General features: G+C 62.4%; 1 protein-coding gene across 1 annotated transcript in view; it reads left to right on the forward strand.

Annotated features, from left to right (window-relative positions):
* FBRSL1 (fibrosin-like 1) overlaps positions 1 to 17,245 on the forward strand; it is a 39,631-nt gene that overhangs the window by 669 nt on the left and 21,717 nt on the right. Inside the window, exons 2-5 of the mRNA XM_012730823.1 lie at positions 2 to 85; positions 7,553 to 7,774; positions 14,651 to 14,755; positions 15,752 to 15,787. Of these exons, the coding sequence (XP_012586277.1) occupies positions 2 to 85; positions 7,553 to 7,774; positions 14,651 to 14,755; positions 15,752 to 15,787 (447 nt within the window). The remainder of the gene's footprint in view (position 1; positions 86 to 7,552; positions 7,775 to 14,650; positions 14,756 to 15,751; positions 15,788 to 17,245) is intronic.

Consider the following 17,245-nt stretch of genomic DNA (forward strand, 5'->3'; position numbering starts at 1 on the left):
CCGCCGGCGCGAGTCCAGTTCGCAGGAGGAGGAGGTCATCGACGGCTTCGCCATCGCCAGCTTCAGCACGCTGGAGGCCCTGGAGGTAGGCGCCGCCCCCGCCTTGCCTCCGCCCCGCCGCGAGGCCCACTGCCGGTCCGCACCCTGCTCGTGGCCTTTCTTTTCTGCCCCCCAAACCTCGCCGCGCGCGGCTCGAGCCGCGCCGAGGACCCTGCGGGACGCGGCGGGGCGGTCACCGGACGGACACTCGGGAGTTCGCACCCACCGGCGGTGGGAGGGTGGGGCCCTGCCTTGTGAAGTAGGTGGCTAGGGAGACTTGCCCGGCGGAATTACCGCGGTCCGCGTGCCGGGCGAGGCCCGTCAGAGTCGGCCGGAACCGCGCGGTCCTCTAACTGGTCTAGGAGAAATGCTGGTGTTCCGAACGCCAGCGCCGCCACGCTTCCGCCGCGCACTTATTTTGGAGAACAGCGGCGGCCGGCCCAAGCTTGTGGATTGGGCTGGGCGGACGGATAAACCCAGGCCCCAGCTGTGTTGCCTGTGTGACTCGAGCTGGTAGTTACCCACAGCCCTGGGTCCTCTTGTGTACCCAGAGGTGGGGGGTTGGAGATGACTCCTGGGCCAGGGCTCTCAGGTGAACTGGTGGGGTCTCGAGCTCTCCTGCAAGTTCTTTGGCGGCCTACAAGCAGGTCCCTCAGTCTCCAGGAGCCAACACCACCCACCTTCTCGCCTGCTTTCTGTCTATGTCTGCTTCTCATCAGGGGTTTCTTCTGGTGGTATCCTGCTGCTGCCAGGCCTCTGCCTGGGTTCTCTTAAGTACCTCTCCCGAATGACCCTTCAGCTCCTTACTCCCCAGTGGTCTGATTATTTGCTGGCTGTTTGGGCATTTGCTCTACCATAACTTGTCAGCTGGAAGACAGAGGGTGTTGCCAAACTGTGTAGACCTGGGCCGCCTCCCCCCCCCCCAATCTCCCCCACTGGGGAAGGGTGTGAGAGGAGAGCCAGGGTTTGGGGAACTGTACTGAGGGTGGAGCTGTCATCATCCTGCACCCAGCCCTGCTGCTTGAACTTCTCTCAGCCCTCCTAAGCCCTGGGGGCAGGGAACCTGGAGCAGCACAGTTCTACCCACAGATGTCTCCTCTGGCCCAGTTTCTTGCTGTGGTGGATGCTTTTCCCCAAGTGCAACCCCTGGTGACGTTAGGCTCCAGACAGCATGCAATGTCTATGTGCTCAGCAGGCCTCCTCAGGCTGCTCATCTCCTTGCACAGAGTGGGGTGCTGGGGCCAGCCTGTCTATCCTGGCTCTAGGGAGCCTGTCTTGGCTGGAGGGCCCTACCATGCATAGAACAAGTCCCTGCCTCTGGGGCCAGAAGAGGCTCTGGCTGGCTGTGAGCACAGCAGGTACTCTGTGAATGTTGGGGGGCGGGGGAGATCTGGCCTGGCTGGGGCGGCTGCCTAGAACCCTGGGGTGAGCCTTGTCCACCAGGTCTGGGTTGGGTGCCTGGAACAACTTGTCTGAGTGGAAGGTGTATAGAGACCATGGGTAGGCATGGGTCGCCTACCTGAGTCCCAGCCCCTTTCGATGTTCTCTTTCTAATTGGCAGGTGGGGGTGGTGAACAGGTAGCAGTGGGACAGTGGGCTGTGTTTTGGGGTCACAGGCATCTCCTTTTCTGGGCAAGAATTCTTGGGTCATTTAGAATGCACAGGCGACTGTTGTCACTGTGGTTTCTAGTATGTTGACCAGCAGTGACAGGAAGGCCTTTGAGTCAAACTGGGGCAGCACTATAAACTGTGGTTCTCTGCCTGATCCCTTGCTTCCCTGATGTCACAGGCTTTCCTTGGTCACTGGGCAGGTGGTGCCAGCCCCTGGGTGTCCCTGGAGGCCTGCCTATGCACCTATTTCATGCCCCCTGTAGCTTTCCAGGGGTGAGCAGTGGACGACTGCAGAAGAGGCCTCTGTGCTTCAGTTTCCCTGTCTGCCCTTTCCTAATTTTGTGAGAATGACAGACGTATCTCTCTCCCCATTTGTCTGCTCAGCGCCCAGCATCTGTGCTGTGTTAAGAATGCAGCCCTGCAGGTACACAGATGAGTGTGTGGGTTTGTCCATGTTGCAGTGTGTGTGCACGTATGTTTACACCTGCCTGACATCTACTTCCTCTGGCCTGAGTGGGTCTTGGAACCCCTAACCTTGTCTCTATCTTCCTGTTTCCCCCACCTGCCTATTTGGCCCTGACTGATCTAGCTCACCCAAACCTTGACTAGGGAATTAGCTCAGAGGTCCTAGCCTGACAGACAGGCCTACCACTGGCCCCCCAGCCACAGGCTACAGTCCCTGACTCACTGGGCCTTCTGCCTCTCAGCTACTGTGGCCGTCACTTTTGGGCTCCAGTTCATTGGGGACCCCACTTGGTCCTGGCAGGAGATTCTCTCCCCAAGTGGCCTCAGGCCCTCTGGTCTCACTCAGACTAGGTCATCTCTGCCCTTCTCTCTTCCTGGCAGGTGGGCCACCTGCCCCTTGCCCCTTCAAGGCCGCAGGGGTGTCAGCATGCTCCTAATATCTCCTGCCTGCACGCCTCCTCCAGGGCTAGGCTGCCAGCTTGTGGATTCTGCCATCTGGGGGCATCTCTGTCTGATTGGCTGGCAGGTGTGGGCACATGCTTTTCCCACCTAGCAACTGGGCAGTTTATGGGCTTTTCCTCTGCTGGTGGCTGGATCTGCTCAGTGCTGCCTGGACTGTGTCCCATGGCAGGTTCACAGCACCCATGCTTCTGGGGAGCCACATTGGGGTGGAGGTATGGAGCAAGGGGCCGCCTCTACAGGTAGGGAGGCTTGCTGTATATTATATTGTCCCAGGGAGGTTGTGGGGGTGGGGAGCTAGAGCCACCATGCCACAGACCATCATCAGAGGGGCCAAGGCATTCCTTTCTGTCTTTGGTGCTGGAGCCCCCCACCTGCTTCCCTGTGCCTCTGAGCTCAAGCCCCTGGAAGTGACTGTTGGTCAGTAGGAAGGCCCTGGCTTGTCCCTTCCTCCCTGGCCCACAGACCTTGGCTCCTAGAATGGCCCAGGGACTCAAGAGAGGGCTGCTGGGCAGGACTGAGGGCAAATGGAATTGGTGCTCCAGGAACTCAAGTCAAGTGAGATTGGCTTCCTTTCAGCCCATGGGGTGTCCAGTGCCCTGACACTGGAAGGAAAGTGCACAGGAAGTTCCTGACATAAAACTCACTGCGGAGTCTCTGTCTTTACTTTGCCCAGAACTTGGCCAGACTCCTCCTTGGCCTACAGAGTAGGTCCAGCCAGTGCCCACTTGTTCAGTACCTATCCAGGCCAGGGGCAGGGAGGGGGTTCCCTGACAATGCCTAGGCTGCACCCGTCTGGAGAGGGGTCTTGGTGCCCCACTCTGCTTCTCCCTGGGGTGCTACTGGGTGGTTCTGCCCCCTGAACTCTGCACAGGGCCCACATGCTGATAGGACACAGGCAGTGGGCAGTTGTGAGAGCAGAGAGCTGTCTGTGCAAGTTTGTACCTGACCCTGAGGGCTGGCCACTGGCACTCCTGGCCCCCGAGGAGGTGCCTGGCCTGTGGTGAGATGGTGTCAGACCAAGGCATGTGGGAGTGGGGGTGACACCTAGCACAGGACAACTGGAACAGGTATGCTAGGCTCTAGGAGTTGGGGTTAGAGCTCTGCACCCCAGAGAGCACAGGCTTCCCAGCTGCTCCGGCTACCAGCCTTTCCTGGACTCAAGGCAGGCTTAGTGCCACGAAGATTCCAGAGTCAACCCTAAGGCCCATTGGACTGCCTAGTTCATGGTGGATGTTCAGATCAGAGATGTGGTCACATCTCCAGGGGCTTCCACTGTCCTGTGTGGCTGTCCCTTTCCTGGAAGCCCCTCTTCTATGTCTTCCCATCGGTCACTGAGTTGGACAGGACAGCCTCTTGCATCTTCTCTGTGGTCACCCTCAGCCTCAGGAGGAGAAAACCTCCCGTCCTGGGACACCCGCCCTCACAAAATGCCAAGAGCCCTGCAGGCCCTGTGAAGTCCTCCCCTGAGCCTTGTTACCCTTCTGGCCCCAGGCCTGGCCCTGTGTGCGGGTCCTCAGATCCAGCAGCCTGTGAAGCCCCAGGGGACTTGTTGGAGGGAGGTGCCCGTAGACCTGTCTCTAACTGACCGGGGCACTTGACTCCTGCGAGCACGTCTTGGCTGGCCTGGATTCCCAAGGGCCTCCATCTGCCCCCGCCCCTCCTGTGAGGCCTGCCCCTGCCTATCTCCCTCCCAGGAGCCTGCGCCCAGCTTGCCTGCCTCGGGCCCTGTACATGCAACTCCTGTCCCCAGGAGTAGGTTCAGGATGCTTTCTTAGGACCCCATCCCAGATCTACTGATCAACTCTGGTCCTGGTGCCCGCTCTGCACCTCAGTTTCTTCATCTTGCAGGCAGGAGGTGAAGGTGCCTGCCACAGCATCAGGCAAGCTGATTGGCCCCAAAATCCCCATAGCTAGCGACAGCTGAGCACAGCTTTGGGCAGCAGCTGCATTGGCCCAGGACAGCCTGTCCACAGCCAACCCTGTGGCATGACCACGCACCATTTGCTGTCTGTGTGGGGGTGGGGAGGGGGATAGTTGTGTTAGACTTAGGGGTGGGGTCATGCTCTGGTATTTCCTCCTGGCCATTGCCCCATCTGCTCTCTCAGCCCACCCCTCTTGGAGCCCCCAGCCCTGGGGTAAAGTGTGGGTGTGAGGCCATGTGGGCCCAGTAGGAGGAGGGGAGGGATCCAGGGTGCCCTTAGACCCCTGGACTGGCCAGTTCCTGGTGGAGTGACCAGACCCACTTCCATGGGGACCCTGACTCTGCAGGGCCATCACTCACTCTGGGCTGGGGGCAACACAGGGGCCCCAGTTCTGAGCAAACTGATGGTCCCATTTGCCCCCAGTACCCAAGGACCACAATTCAGAAGGACTTACAGGGCTTGGTGTCTAGGGTTCTCCTCTAACCCAGCCTGTACTCCCCTTGGAGGCTCTGCCTGGTCGCCCATGTCTCAGGCCACAGGGCCCTGTCTGGGGGGAGTCTGAAGACAGGCCTTGGCCACCACAGCCTCTGGGCTTGACAGAGCAGCCCTGGGCCTGGCCTTGTGTAGGGGGATGTGGGCCAGGAAGAACCTGTGTACATATCTCTCCTCTCACATTTGGCCTCCTGGGTACCATGAAGCCCATGGTCCCCACAGAGACAGCACTTAGGGTGTAGAAGCACCTGAGAGAGGCTGTCAGGGCTCGTGGGCCCTTCTACAGGGTGCAGGGATCTATATGGCCATGCCTGCCTATCCATGCTGCCTGCCCATGGGTGCACACTGACCAGGTGGGTGGCCAGCGGTAGGGGGATGATAGTGCCAAGACCCTGCGTGAAAAACTCCGTTGGTGTCTCCCTTCAGCACTGGTGGCAACCAGCAGTTCCACTTTTCTCCCAGCTGCCACTGCAGTCCTGGAGGGCCACCTTGTCTGCATCTCACCCCAGTCCATCCTTATATGCTCACTTACTGCCTAACCTCAGCTGACGAGGCCCCCTTTCCTGTGGGTCTGCCCTGAGGCTCTCACTGACCCCAAGGGTGGCCTCCCAGGGCCTTGTTATACTGGTCTGTGCCTCCCTGGACAGCTTCAGCCTTCTGGAGCCTTCCCTGTAGGGAAGAGCTGGCTGGAGCCCCACTGTTCTAACAGGCTCAGCTGGGCCAGAGCTGTGACTGTGATTGTCCCCACTGAACACTGGAAACTGCCCTAGCCCCCTACTCTCCACCCGTGCAGTCAGAAGGCTGTCTACACCCACCTACTGTGCTGTGTGTGTGTGTGGGGGGGGGTGGCTGGGGCCTGGGGAGTCTGTACTGGGAGCCCAGGACCTTGGGGTCATTCTCAGATGACAGCTGGGGTTGGGCCTGAGGCCTGCTGTGAGACCTCTGGGAGAAGGGGGTCTTGAAGTCTCCCTGTGGGCCCTGAGAGCTGTGGCCCCGTCCCCACTAGGCTCACACCTGCTCTGCCAGTCTGGCCCAGGACAGGTGACTTGCTGCTGCTTGCTTCCTCCAGGCTCTGTGACATCATCTGCCACTGGGGTGTGGACTCGGTGTCCAACCTTGGAGAGGATTTGCAGGCTCCTAGGGACATGGTTGTTGGCTCAGGCAGTGACCTGCCAGACTAGCTGTGGGGTGAGATGGGCGTGAATGGGCCCAGGGTGTCCATGTGGCCTGTGAGTGCACTGGCGAGGGTGTGGGAAATGCTGCTGCTATTGTTCCACACCCCTGCCGCCTGGCTCTCAGGTTCCATCTGCCGTGGGAGTCCCCAGCCCAGCATCCGAGTTGGTGGCTCCCAAGCCAGCTAAGCTGGGCCCCTTTGGGACCGGCTTCTCCCTTGTGGGGCTGACATCACAGGGACTCAAGCCTGGAGAGTTGGTGGGGGCAGCTGGGCCCTGGCTGTGGCCACTAAGCAGGTTGGCACCTGTGGGTGCTTGGGAGTCATCTGGTTGCTCGTGGTCCAGACGCCCTGCTTGGGCCTCTCAGTCATAGCTGGCCCAGCCTGCAAGAGTATGTGTCACATGGTGAGGGGGCTCTCAGCCAACTGGGGTGCCCAGGCAGCTTGGGCAAGAGTGTGCTGGGTGGGGGGGAGTCATGTGGGAGCGCCCGGGGCTAAGTGAGGTGAGCCCCTGTGGCAGCCCATGCTCCCTGTCTATTTCCTGGGTTTCTGGGCACCCTGGGCAGTGTGTGTATGTACACCCTCACCCACAGCTCTGTACTCCTTTGCGTCTCATCTTCCCATGCTCCCTCTGCCTTCCTCTTGAGCCTGGCCCCCAGCACCAAGAGGCTGGCTGGTCAGTGACCCTAAGGAGGCTTTGAGCACAGGGGCTCTGGCATCAGAGGAGTAGGGGGCAGGAAGGTGACCAGGTTCTGGGCCACACTGCAGGGGCAGGGGTGGGAGAGGCCATGGGGGACTGTCTCCCTGAGTGGGGAGTCTTTGGTCCCTGGTGGTGTGTGGCTTCTGCAACTGTGAGCCACATCTGTCTGCCCTGAAGGTAGGGGGCAGACAGGAGGGGGCAGTGGCTGGGCCTCAACTTGGGGAGACCCACCTGGCAACCATGGCATGGTCCTTCCTGCCACCACCAGGTAGGATGTGGCCATAGCCACTCAGGTAGCCCTGACCAACTCCCTTGTTGGCTGCCCTGTCCCTGCGTTACCCTAGTGCAAGCCAGCAGGTATGCCTCGAGCACCTCCGGGGGGCGTAAGAGCTGCTGCCCTTGTCACACAGGTCCATGCAGCCTGTGCACCCGTGAAGCAGTGCTGGACTTGATGGATAAACCTGAGCCCAGGCTGCCTAGGTCAGGGCAACAAGGTGCACATCTGCAGGGGTCCTTGGCTAAGGACAAGACCTGCTGAGTGCTCCTTGGGAAGCTCAGCCACCAGCTATGCCCCACCCCCAGCTCTGACAGGCACTCCTGGCTGGCGTGGGCTGGGATCTTGGGGGTTTGCCCTGGGGAACCCCTGGCACAGTGTCACTGTCCACTCACTGGCTGTCTCCCCCCCTGCAGAAGGACATGGCCCTGAAACCCCATGAGCGCAAGGAGAAGTGGGAGCGTCGCCTGGTCAAGAAGCCCCGCGAGTCAGAGGGCTGCCCGACAGTGGCAGTGGCAGTGGTGGCTGCGGGGCCCAGCGAGAACGGGAGGCCCCTGGAGGCAGATGGTCCTGCAAGGGACACAGAGCCCACCTGTGAGCGGGGCCTGAAGAAGGCTCCCTTGCAGCCCGCCCAGCAGGTAAGACTGGACCCTGTACCTTGCCCCAGCCCTGACCACTCCAGCACCTGGATGCTGCCCAGGCGTCTGGCTGCCCGGCAGTGAGCCTTGTCATGTTGGGCCGGGCATGGGGCACACATGGACCCGCCTGCTCCCACACCAAGGCCAAGTCCCCCACATGGTACAGTGAGCTGGGTCGGGCAGGCGTGCACTGGGCCCAGATGGGCAGGAGGGTGTAGCTGGTAGGCTGGCCCCGTCTCCGGCGTGTCTGTCAGGCTGCGCCGATTGTGGTGTCCATTATCTGTGCAGCACTGGTGGCTAGTGCCCTCCACTTGCTCAGCTTGCAGAGCCACAGCTGGGCAGGTGGCCGGCTCCCCTGGTGGCTGGCGGCGTGGTATGGGGTGCGGGGCTCTGCCCTGCCTGCTTCCTCTGAACTCATGGGTGCGCGCCTTCTCCGCGGTGCTCCTCGGTCTCGCTTTACTCTCCCCTCCCTGGGGATCCAGCTGCTGGTGAGGGCAGCATGTCTCGGGCCTGGGCTGGATGGGGGGTCTGCAGGCGCACCTGCCCAGGTGGACACGTGCTCTTTCTTCCATGCAGGTGTGCTCCCCCGAAGGGGGGCCGCTCCCAGCCAACCACTGGGACCAGAACCGCCCGGCCCAGCGCCAGCAGCAGCTCCAGCCCAGCCCGCCCCAGGGCTCACTCCCAGCCCCGTGTCGGCGCTGCCAGCCCCGTCGGGCTCTCCCGGACCCTGGGCAGCCCTGCCCGCCCCAGCGGCCACTCCCAGGTCAGCGCAGCTGGCCCCAGCGGTCAATTCCGGGTCCGAGACATCCCTGCCAGCCCCGGCGGTCACTTCTGGGCCCAGGTCAGCCCTGCCGGCCCCAGCATCTACTTCCAGCCCCAGATCAGCACTGCCGGTCCCAGCGGTCACTCCTGGCTCAGCCCTGCCGGCCACGCTGGGCACACCTAGGCCCTCGGCAACGTTGCCGACGCCTACGCTCCCTCCTGGGCCCATGCCACCTCTACCGGCCCCTGCGCTCCCTTCTGGGTCCATGCCACCTCTCTCGGCCCCTGCGTTCCCTCCTGGGTCCATGCCACCTCTGCTGGCCCCTGTTGGCCTTCTGGCACCGCTGTTGGCCCACAAGGTCGTGGGTGTCTCCAGGTCCCCGTGGCCAGCCCAGCAGGGCATCCTCAGGACAGCGCCGCCGGCCTCTTCGGTCTCTGCTAGCTCATTGCCCACGGTGCCAGCCCCCACAGTCACTCCTCATGCTGTGCCCACGTCACCGGCCTGCCAGTTCACTCTCAGAGCAGTGCTGCTGCCCCCAGCGGACACTCCCAGCCCCCGGCCAACCACGCAGGTCCCTCCTGGGCCAGCCTGGCCGTCCCCGGCGGACACTGCTGGGCAGTGGACAGCCGATACAACAAAAACGGCCGCCCCCAGGCCGAGGACATTCCCACCCACCTAAGCAGCCAATCCTCGGCCCAGAACAGCCTTGTCGGCGAAAGCGGCCACTCCTGGACTCAAAACAGCCTACCCAGCCCCTGCGGTCACTCCTGGGCCCGAGCCACCCCTGCAAACCCCAGCCGCTGCTCCCTCTTCCTGAGCGACCGTCACTCCTGGGACGGCCATCCCTCTCCCGCCGGCCTCTTCTAGGGCCCCCAGGCCAGCCACAACAGTCCCTCTTGGACCTGGGTCGAGGTCATCAGCCTCGGCTCTCGCTCCTGACCCTGGGCCGGCCGGGCCGGCCCGTGAGGTCCCGACGGACTCGATCCTCCACCCCCGCTGTGGCCCGCCAGGCCCCATCTGTGAGCCCTGGAGCCTGAGGTCTGCTTTCCAGACTGCCCAGTGTTGGCTGTGGCAGCCAGGGCCAAGCCAGGACTGCCCATCCTGCAGCCTGCCTTGTGTGCTGGACTGGCCAATGGCCCTCTCGACACAGGCTGGGCTGCTTGCTGTGGAGCCCCCACAGGCTGCCCCAGGCTGGGGCTGCCGGACCAGCACGAGAGGAAAGGACCCTGGCAGGACCCCGGCGTCTCCCACCTGCTCGCCACACCACTGCCTCACGACATGCTGCCCCGTGGGGCAGGGCTGTCCGGGGCCACTGTGTCTGTGCCTGCCCACCAGGGTTCCATGCATCCCCATGTACCTGGCTCAGTGGCTGGGTGAGCGGGTGTGGGAGGTGAACTAGGGGCGTGTTATTCACATACCCTGATCCTCAGGCCCACCTGTGCCCAGATTGCACTCCTGGCCTAGGCTGAGCAGGGGCAGGTCTTGCCAGGTGGTGTCATGCACCTTCCAGGGAGGGGGCTCAGCTCTGACTCTGGATCTCTGGGGGGCTGCCCTCTCTGAGTGCAGCGCCTGTCTCTTCCCTGCCAGAGCATGCCTGGCCCTCTTCCCAGGCCCTCCAGAAGTGCAGCAGGGTTATTTTTCTGATTAAAGGAAATAAAAAGTGCCGTGCCACTGTTTCCACAACAGCACCAGTGTCTGTGATGGACAGGGAGTGTGGGCTGTGTGTGAGGGGCTCACCAGCGAGTGGGTCTGCGCCTTGGGCTTGCTTCCTCCCCCTCCTGGGAGGACAGCGGCCTTGAGAGCCCATCTGGAGCTGATGGGGACCAGGCCGTGACTGGGTGCTCAAGGATGGGCTCCGTGGGTGTTTGGTTGGCATCAGGGGCCTCAGGGCAGAAGGGTTGGGGCAGAGCCTGGGTATCAGCATCCCTTCCCCACATGGCCTCGAGATTGAGGGCTGCCAGGGGGTTGGGTACCATCTGACAGGCCAGCCCCGAGACCCAAGTGCTTCAGGGAGGCAGCATTTTGTGATAGGGGTGGTGGCTGGAGGCATCTGCAGGCCTGGGTTTCCTGCAGATTTGGGAGCTCTGAGTGACTGGCTGTGCGAGCCCTGTGGTGGAGCTCTGGGCTTGAGGCTGGTGTGGGTGTGACTACCTAGGAGGCCGGGCAGCCCAGCCAACAGAGAAGATGGCTCCATGGGAGACAGGTGTCCGGATTCTGGGGCAGGCCTCTCCTGGGAGTGCCCTTCCCCTGTGGTATGCCCATGGGCCCCAGTCCTACCAGCAGAGCACCCAGGAAGAGCGTGTTTGCAGGTGAGCCTGTCCAGCACCCATACTGCTACCCAACCTGCAGGCAACCCTTTGAGGAGGTGCCTATGGCCAACTGGCGGCATGGCTAGTGCAGGGTCGGGGCAGGCAAGGGTAAGGAAGCCCTGGGTTGGCTGCCCTGAACTCTGGCTGAGCAGTGGCCGCTCTCCCAAGAGGCTTTCTAAGGAGCAGGGTACCCATGGGGGGGCGGGGGTGTGACGCACAGAGCTTCTTCAGTGTTCTGGCTGCCTCAAGAACCATGTGGTGGCTTGCAGAAAAAAAATTAGAGGTGACCAAACTGCCTTTAACAGCATTTCAACAAGCATTGGGCATGAGTGAACCATGGCCACCTGCTTCTCCAAGCACGTTGGCCACCCTCCCCCACGCCACATCCCAGACAGGCTGTGCCAGGGCAGAGGACCGAGCCTCCCTGCCGCCCATCAGGCCCCCTCCTGTGCTCTCTGGCCCCGCCAGACCCAACCCCTGGGTTCCCCAGTCCTGCCAGGCCCCCTCCTGTGCTCCCCTGCCCATCCTGTATGGATCCCATATACACACAGGCTGGCATGACACTCCCAGTATCCCTGGCACCCATGTCCAGGGTTAGTCCCCTCAGCCTGCTACCCCAGAAGGTCATATGCTGCCAGGTCCTGTGTTCAGAGCCAGCAGCAAGGCCAGGAAAGTGTAGCAGCAGGGCCATGGCTCAGGAAGGGGCAAGCACAGCCCCACACTGGGTGGCCCAGCTCCAGACTGCCATTGATGTACTCCTGGTCTGCAGGCAGACCCCATGTGCCCCGGCAGTCCTTGACCCCCCTCAGGGTGAGGTCTGGGCCTGAGACTGCCCCTCCTCCCCACTTGCTGTGCCTTGCCTGCATTCCTACCTGGTAACCCCGCCTGGAACCCCTTCTGTGCCACCTCTACCCCATGCCCCAGTGGGCACATGCTGGCTTGCAGGTCCCACCAGACTGGGTGGGCCTGTTCTTTGTGCAGACCAGACCCTTGGGCTGGGGTCCTCTGTGAGCAGCAGGGTTACACCAGCCGTCCCCAGGTTGTAGGCTGTCTCACTCACACCTGGGCTGCTTTGTCCTGCCTTGGTTTAGCTTCAGAAACAAGCGTGGGGCCCTGGGTCATCACCCCTCACCCTCACCCCCCCCCACCAGCTCTGCAGTTGCGTGGGCCCTGCCCTGTGGCCACCTGTCTGGGTGCCTTTTCATGGGGATGGTGCCAGCAGGGTGATCAGCCTTGCAGTGGCATGGACACCTGTGTGTGGGGCCTGTAGCTGGAGAGAGCTGAAGGCTGGATCATGGGATGCTGGAGGCCCACCAAGACACAACCTGTGTTCTGAGTATTGCCCGCCCCCAACCCCTGGCCTCTTGTCCTGCCCTGCACAGGCCTCTGCCTGCCCTGCACAGGCCTCAGCCTGTCAACCCCACCCCTGCCAGGTGATTCCATTTGGGAACTGGGTGGGTGGTTGGGGGGGGGGTTTCTGTAGCCCAGGGACCAGGCCCCCCAGGTGGCATTCCAGAGCTGAGCCTTTGCTGGGCCGTGAGAAGGCAGTGCAGGGGCCAGGGGGGCCAATCTGGGGCTAGTGCTGCTGCTGGGAGGTGTTGGGGGCCGAAGGACCAAGTCCCTTGGACAGACGGGGCAGCATGGAGTAGGCTGACAGGCCTAGCCAGACGCTGCTGGAGTGTGCTGGGCCTAACGCCAAGCCTAGCTTTGGGGCTGCACCTCTATTACAGTCCTTGCAGGCATGCCAGCACCCTGCCCAGCCTGTGTTCCAGGAGCCTGCTTGCCACCCGACTCCTGGGATATGGCCTCGCTGCCCACCTGCCCCCTCACCACCAACCCTCAGGGTCACCTTGGATGGCTTGCCCTGACCCTGCAGGCCGTGACCATGGTCAGCCCAGAACTGACCCAGTCATGCCTACTGGGTGGACAGGGGCCTGGTTCCTGGCGGGGTTCCCACGGATGGGTGCCAGTCATGGTTCTCTCTCAGGGGATGTAGGACCCTGGCCTAGGAGTGGAGCCAGAGTCCCTACTTTGGCTTCTGGGGGGAGCAGGCGTGGCTCAGTGAGCCTACACAGCCAGGGAAGTGTAGGGCCTCTGGACACTGCTAGTGGACAGCCTCTTGCAGCCTCCCTCGCCCACTGCCAGCCATGGCATGGGTGTCCCCAGAAGGTGCAACACCTGGGCCAGGTGTACCTGAGAGAGGGAGGAGAGGCCTGGAGGCTGAGGAAGGACATACCAGCTCCTGCCCTGCCTAGCTCTGGGACATCCAGAGCTGGAGGGCTCATCTGCAGCAAAGGGCAGAGGCCCACTAGGGTGTCCCTGGCCCATGACCGGTAGCCAGGCATCCACTGCAGGCGCACTGGGGCCCTTATGACTGGCAGGAGGGGCGTAAAGGACACTGAAACCCAGACCTTGGAGTCCCAGGGCCACAGTTCAGGAGAGTGAGGCAGGGCCTTTGCTGTGGCCTGGCACTGGGCTGCCTTTGTGTGGGTCTGCAAGGTTCCCTGGTGTCTGCAAGGGTCAGGCCAGTACCTTCCTCATGTCTGCATCCTGGGAAGGCCAGTGTCAATGACCGCTAGCTAGCCTGGGGCATGCACACACGTGTGCCCCGGGGTGCTCGCGCATGCCTGGCACACGCAAGGCTCCATCAGGCATAGCTCATGCCATGCCCAAGAGCTCCTGCCCTGCCCTGGAAGTGTGAGGCAGTGTGTGGCCACACCTGCTGCTGGGCAGGCAGAGCCCGTGTGGGTGTTGGCTGGGCCAGTTGGGGCATGTGAAGGATGCATGTGCTGAGGAAGCTGTTTCCATATGGGGGGGCTTGGAAGGGGGGGCCGAGGTCTCTTGTGCACCCTGTGGAGGTCTTGGCAGGGCAGAGCACACTGGGGCCATCCCCCTGTCAGAGCGTCCTGTGGGCCTTCCCTGCACACTGGGCCTGGATCCCCAGCATGCCACAGGCAGAAAATGAGGAGGGAGCTGGCAAGTCTGGTGTCCCCCACCCCGGCTGCTGGCCTGAGCACTAGCCCCACCAGAAGTGCCCCCTTTCTGCCTTACTGGCCACACAGCATGGGGTCCCAGGACCTAGGGGCCTGGGAGTCACCACTGGGATTGTCCTGGGAGTGGCTTGGCTGAGCCCCAAGGGTGGGCAGGAGAAGGGGTCCGGTGGTGGCTGGGCATGCCCTTCCCAGACTCAGGATGGTCTCTAAGCAGCTTTGTGGTACGCCTGGTGGAACCGCTCCAACCATCCACAGGTCCTGGCTGGTGTGGACGTCCCAGTGGCCATGGGCACAAGTTTGGCTAGCATGTGCAGAGCTGAGATCAGTGTGAGCCCAGAGTCAGAAGGTGGAGCCATAGGGACATGATGGGGGGGGGGGGGGGGGTTGGTGGGCAGCAGACCCTGGTCCTGTGAGGAGGCCAAGAGGGTAGCAGGAGCTGAGGAGATCAAGTCAGCCTGGGGCCCAGGTAATGGACCTGGCCGTGAAGGTGTGACGTGGGTGTGTGGGCCCACAAGGGGCTGGGTACCAACCCCTCCAGCCGTCACTCACTACTTGGCCCTCTCCTGGCCCCGTGGGGGCTCCGGTGTGAAGGGCCAGGGTAGGGCAACCCCTGCTGCAGAGGCAGCTCTGTGTGGCCGTGGCCCCAGCTGCCTGCCCCAGGTTGGGGGGCTGGGCGAGCCTGTGGCCCTACCCTTTCCTCCACAGGGTCTTTCCCTTGGGGTGTCCCTACTGCCCCCAGGGCTGGGGCCCATGGGCCAGAGCAGGTGGGTGGGGTCAAGGGCTATGCTGAGCCTAGCTCTCCTGTCCCCAGATAAAGGTCTCCGTGTCCAGAGGGGGTGGCCGCCACAGTGATGATGACAGCGTCCAAGAAGCCGCCAGCTCCCGACGCAGCAGTTCCAGGGACCGGCTCAGCGACGTGAGTACCGCCAGCCTGCAGCTCTCTCTGCAGGCCCCTGGGGGCTCCCATGACTGGGGTGGGCAGTTGGCCTGGATGCTGAGAGGCTGCAGGGCCCACTAGGAGGTGCCTGGGCTAGGCTGGAGGGGACCAGTTGTGGGGATGATCCATTACGCAACACAGCACTCCACTTGGGGTTGACCAGGGAGGACTGGGGGGGGGGGTCTTTTGTCTTCCTGACCCTCAGCTGCAGAGGGCCCTGAATGGGAAACAGTCCTTCAGAACTATCTCCAGGACTAAATTGAACAAGTTGTCCCTCATTATCGTTTAAATGGGGGGCCCCTGGAGAGCCAGCTACACCAGGAGGGGCCTAATAATAGGCTGGTAATTGAGTGGACTGCGGCTGCCCCAGTTCATGCTCTGCAGCCTTTGCAGTGTGAGCGTCCTCCTGGCTGGGGCCTCTGGCCCTGCACACTTCCACCAGGCTCCCGCATGGCTACCCACCCTACTCTGGGCCCTCCCTGCACTGATCCTGCTGCCTGTGCCTGGGGCAGCCCCTGCAACACCCCAGATGCCTGAGGGAGCTCATCGCACATGGGGCCACCCCACAGGACTACCATGGTGTCCTGTCCGACTCCTTCAGGAAGTCTCCCTGAAGTTCCCTAACACAGAGTCACCCTGAGGGCTGGAAAGGATGGGGGGCTAGGCCCAGAAGGGTGGGCTCCCACAGCCTCATCCCACTTCCCAGCAGAAGAAGGGAGAGCCTGAGAAAAGGTCTGCCTGTTGGGCTGCTAGCTGGGCACCCTAGGTCTTGGGGTGCAGTTTCCAAGTGTGGGGCCCCAAGGTACTCAGCTGCCCTGTGCAACTTCATTCCTGTGGCCCCCAAGGCACCAGGGAAGCCCCCAGTGGGGCTACCTGCCCACCTTGGGGCCACAGCATCTTCATCCACGGGTGGGAGCCTCTGGAGACAGGGTGGCCCTGGGGAAGCCTAGTCCTAACGGCCCCTTCCTCCCACAGAGCTCGGTGCAGGCTCTCTCAGGCAGAGGCTACTCGGTAAGTGTGCACCCTACCCATCCTCTTGCCCTTGCCCACTGCCCCGAGGCAAGCCATGGTGAGCTTACTGCTATAGCATCTCTGGCCTGCGTGGTGCCACCCAGGATCCCACCGCAGGTGGGCCTGCCGTCCACTAACATGACGGAGGGGCTAGGTCAGACCTCTAGCCTCTGGGTGCAGTCGGGGCCCTGGATAGTGTCCGGCCTCCCTAGTGTTCTGATCCTCCCCCCACTCAACTGCCAGAGGCTGGACACAGGGTGAGGCCCCAGGCTCCTTGCTCCAGTCCTAGATAGATCTGCCCTGGGGAGCAACCCTTGCCCCTCTTCGTGCCTCTATTTCACTTTCCCATAAGCATCGAGAATGTACCATGCCATAAACGCTCTGCTCCACCAAGGCCCTTTCTGCAGCCTGATGGGTTTATCCAGAGGGAACCTAGGGCTGACATGGCCCTGCAGCCTAATTTACTGGGGCTCCGGCTCTATGGGCAGCTCCCTGAGCCACAGCTGCTCTCACAGGGTGCCTTTTCCCCCTGACTCCCCATGTGAGGGGACTGCCTTGGATTCCTAGCCTCACCTGACCCCCAAGGTCTGCCAGCCCAGCCCTTGAGCCTTGACAGGGGGCTGTGTCTTGTGGGCCTCCCTGGAGGGCCCTGCTCCTGGCAGCCTTGGGCCTGTAGTCAGCACAGTGCTGCAGGCCTCCTTGCTCTCTGACCTGTGATGGGCAGTGCTAGAGCCGGACAGGGGAGCAGGCGGAGGTGGGGAGCAGGTGGAGTAAGGGGCTGTGCTATCCCCCAGGGACTGGCCTTGGCTTTCAGCCTCTTGCCTTAAGCCCTGGGGCAGCAGTGTTCTCCCTGCCTGAGACTTCCCAACAGACCTGTGAAAGTGCTTCTCCTGCAAGTCCCGTCTTCCATGGTCTTCTCCCCAAAGCTGCTTTCAGAGGTCTCTGGGGAGGGACTGTGGCAGCTACAGCCTGAGGCTGGTGAGGCTGCCTCCCTGCAGGCACAGGGACCACCCAGAGCCCATCCCCTGTGGAGGCTGGAGTGGGGGTAGGGGGTGGTGGTGGGAGGTAACCCCTGCCCAGGACCAGGGGGACTGCAGCTGGGCCTGGGGTTGTGGCCACCAGCTCCGACCATGCCCCCCACAGAGGTCAGCAGCCGTCCTGCCCACTCTCCTAGGTGACTGTGGGATGGCGTGGTGGTGGGGGCTGCAGGCACAGCGCATGTCCGTGACCCCAAGGCAGCTCTGCGGGTCTGTGACATGCTGGGCTCCCTGCTTGGGGACATATGTCATCTAACTGGGGGCTGACTGTAGGGGACATCTCACCAGGACTCGCCCCCAGCACACCCCATGGCTGGTGGCAGTGACGCCAGGCTCACAGAAGCGCGTGGTTTGTCAGGGGGAGGTTTTCTTAGTCCGGTTGCTCCAATAAGGAAGGGACTTGGAGTGGGCTTGGAGGTCT

This window comes from Condylura cristata, unplaced genomic scaffold, assembly GCF_000260355.1.
Source record: "Condylura cristata isolate star-nosed mole 26May11 unplaced genomic scaffold, ConCri1.0 scaffold00029, whole genome shotgun sequence".
Lineage (NCBI taxonomy): Eukaryota > Metazoa > Chordata > Mammalia > Eulipotyphla > Talpidae > Condylura > Condylura cristata.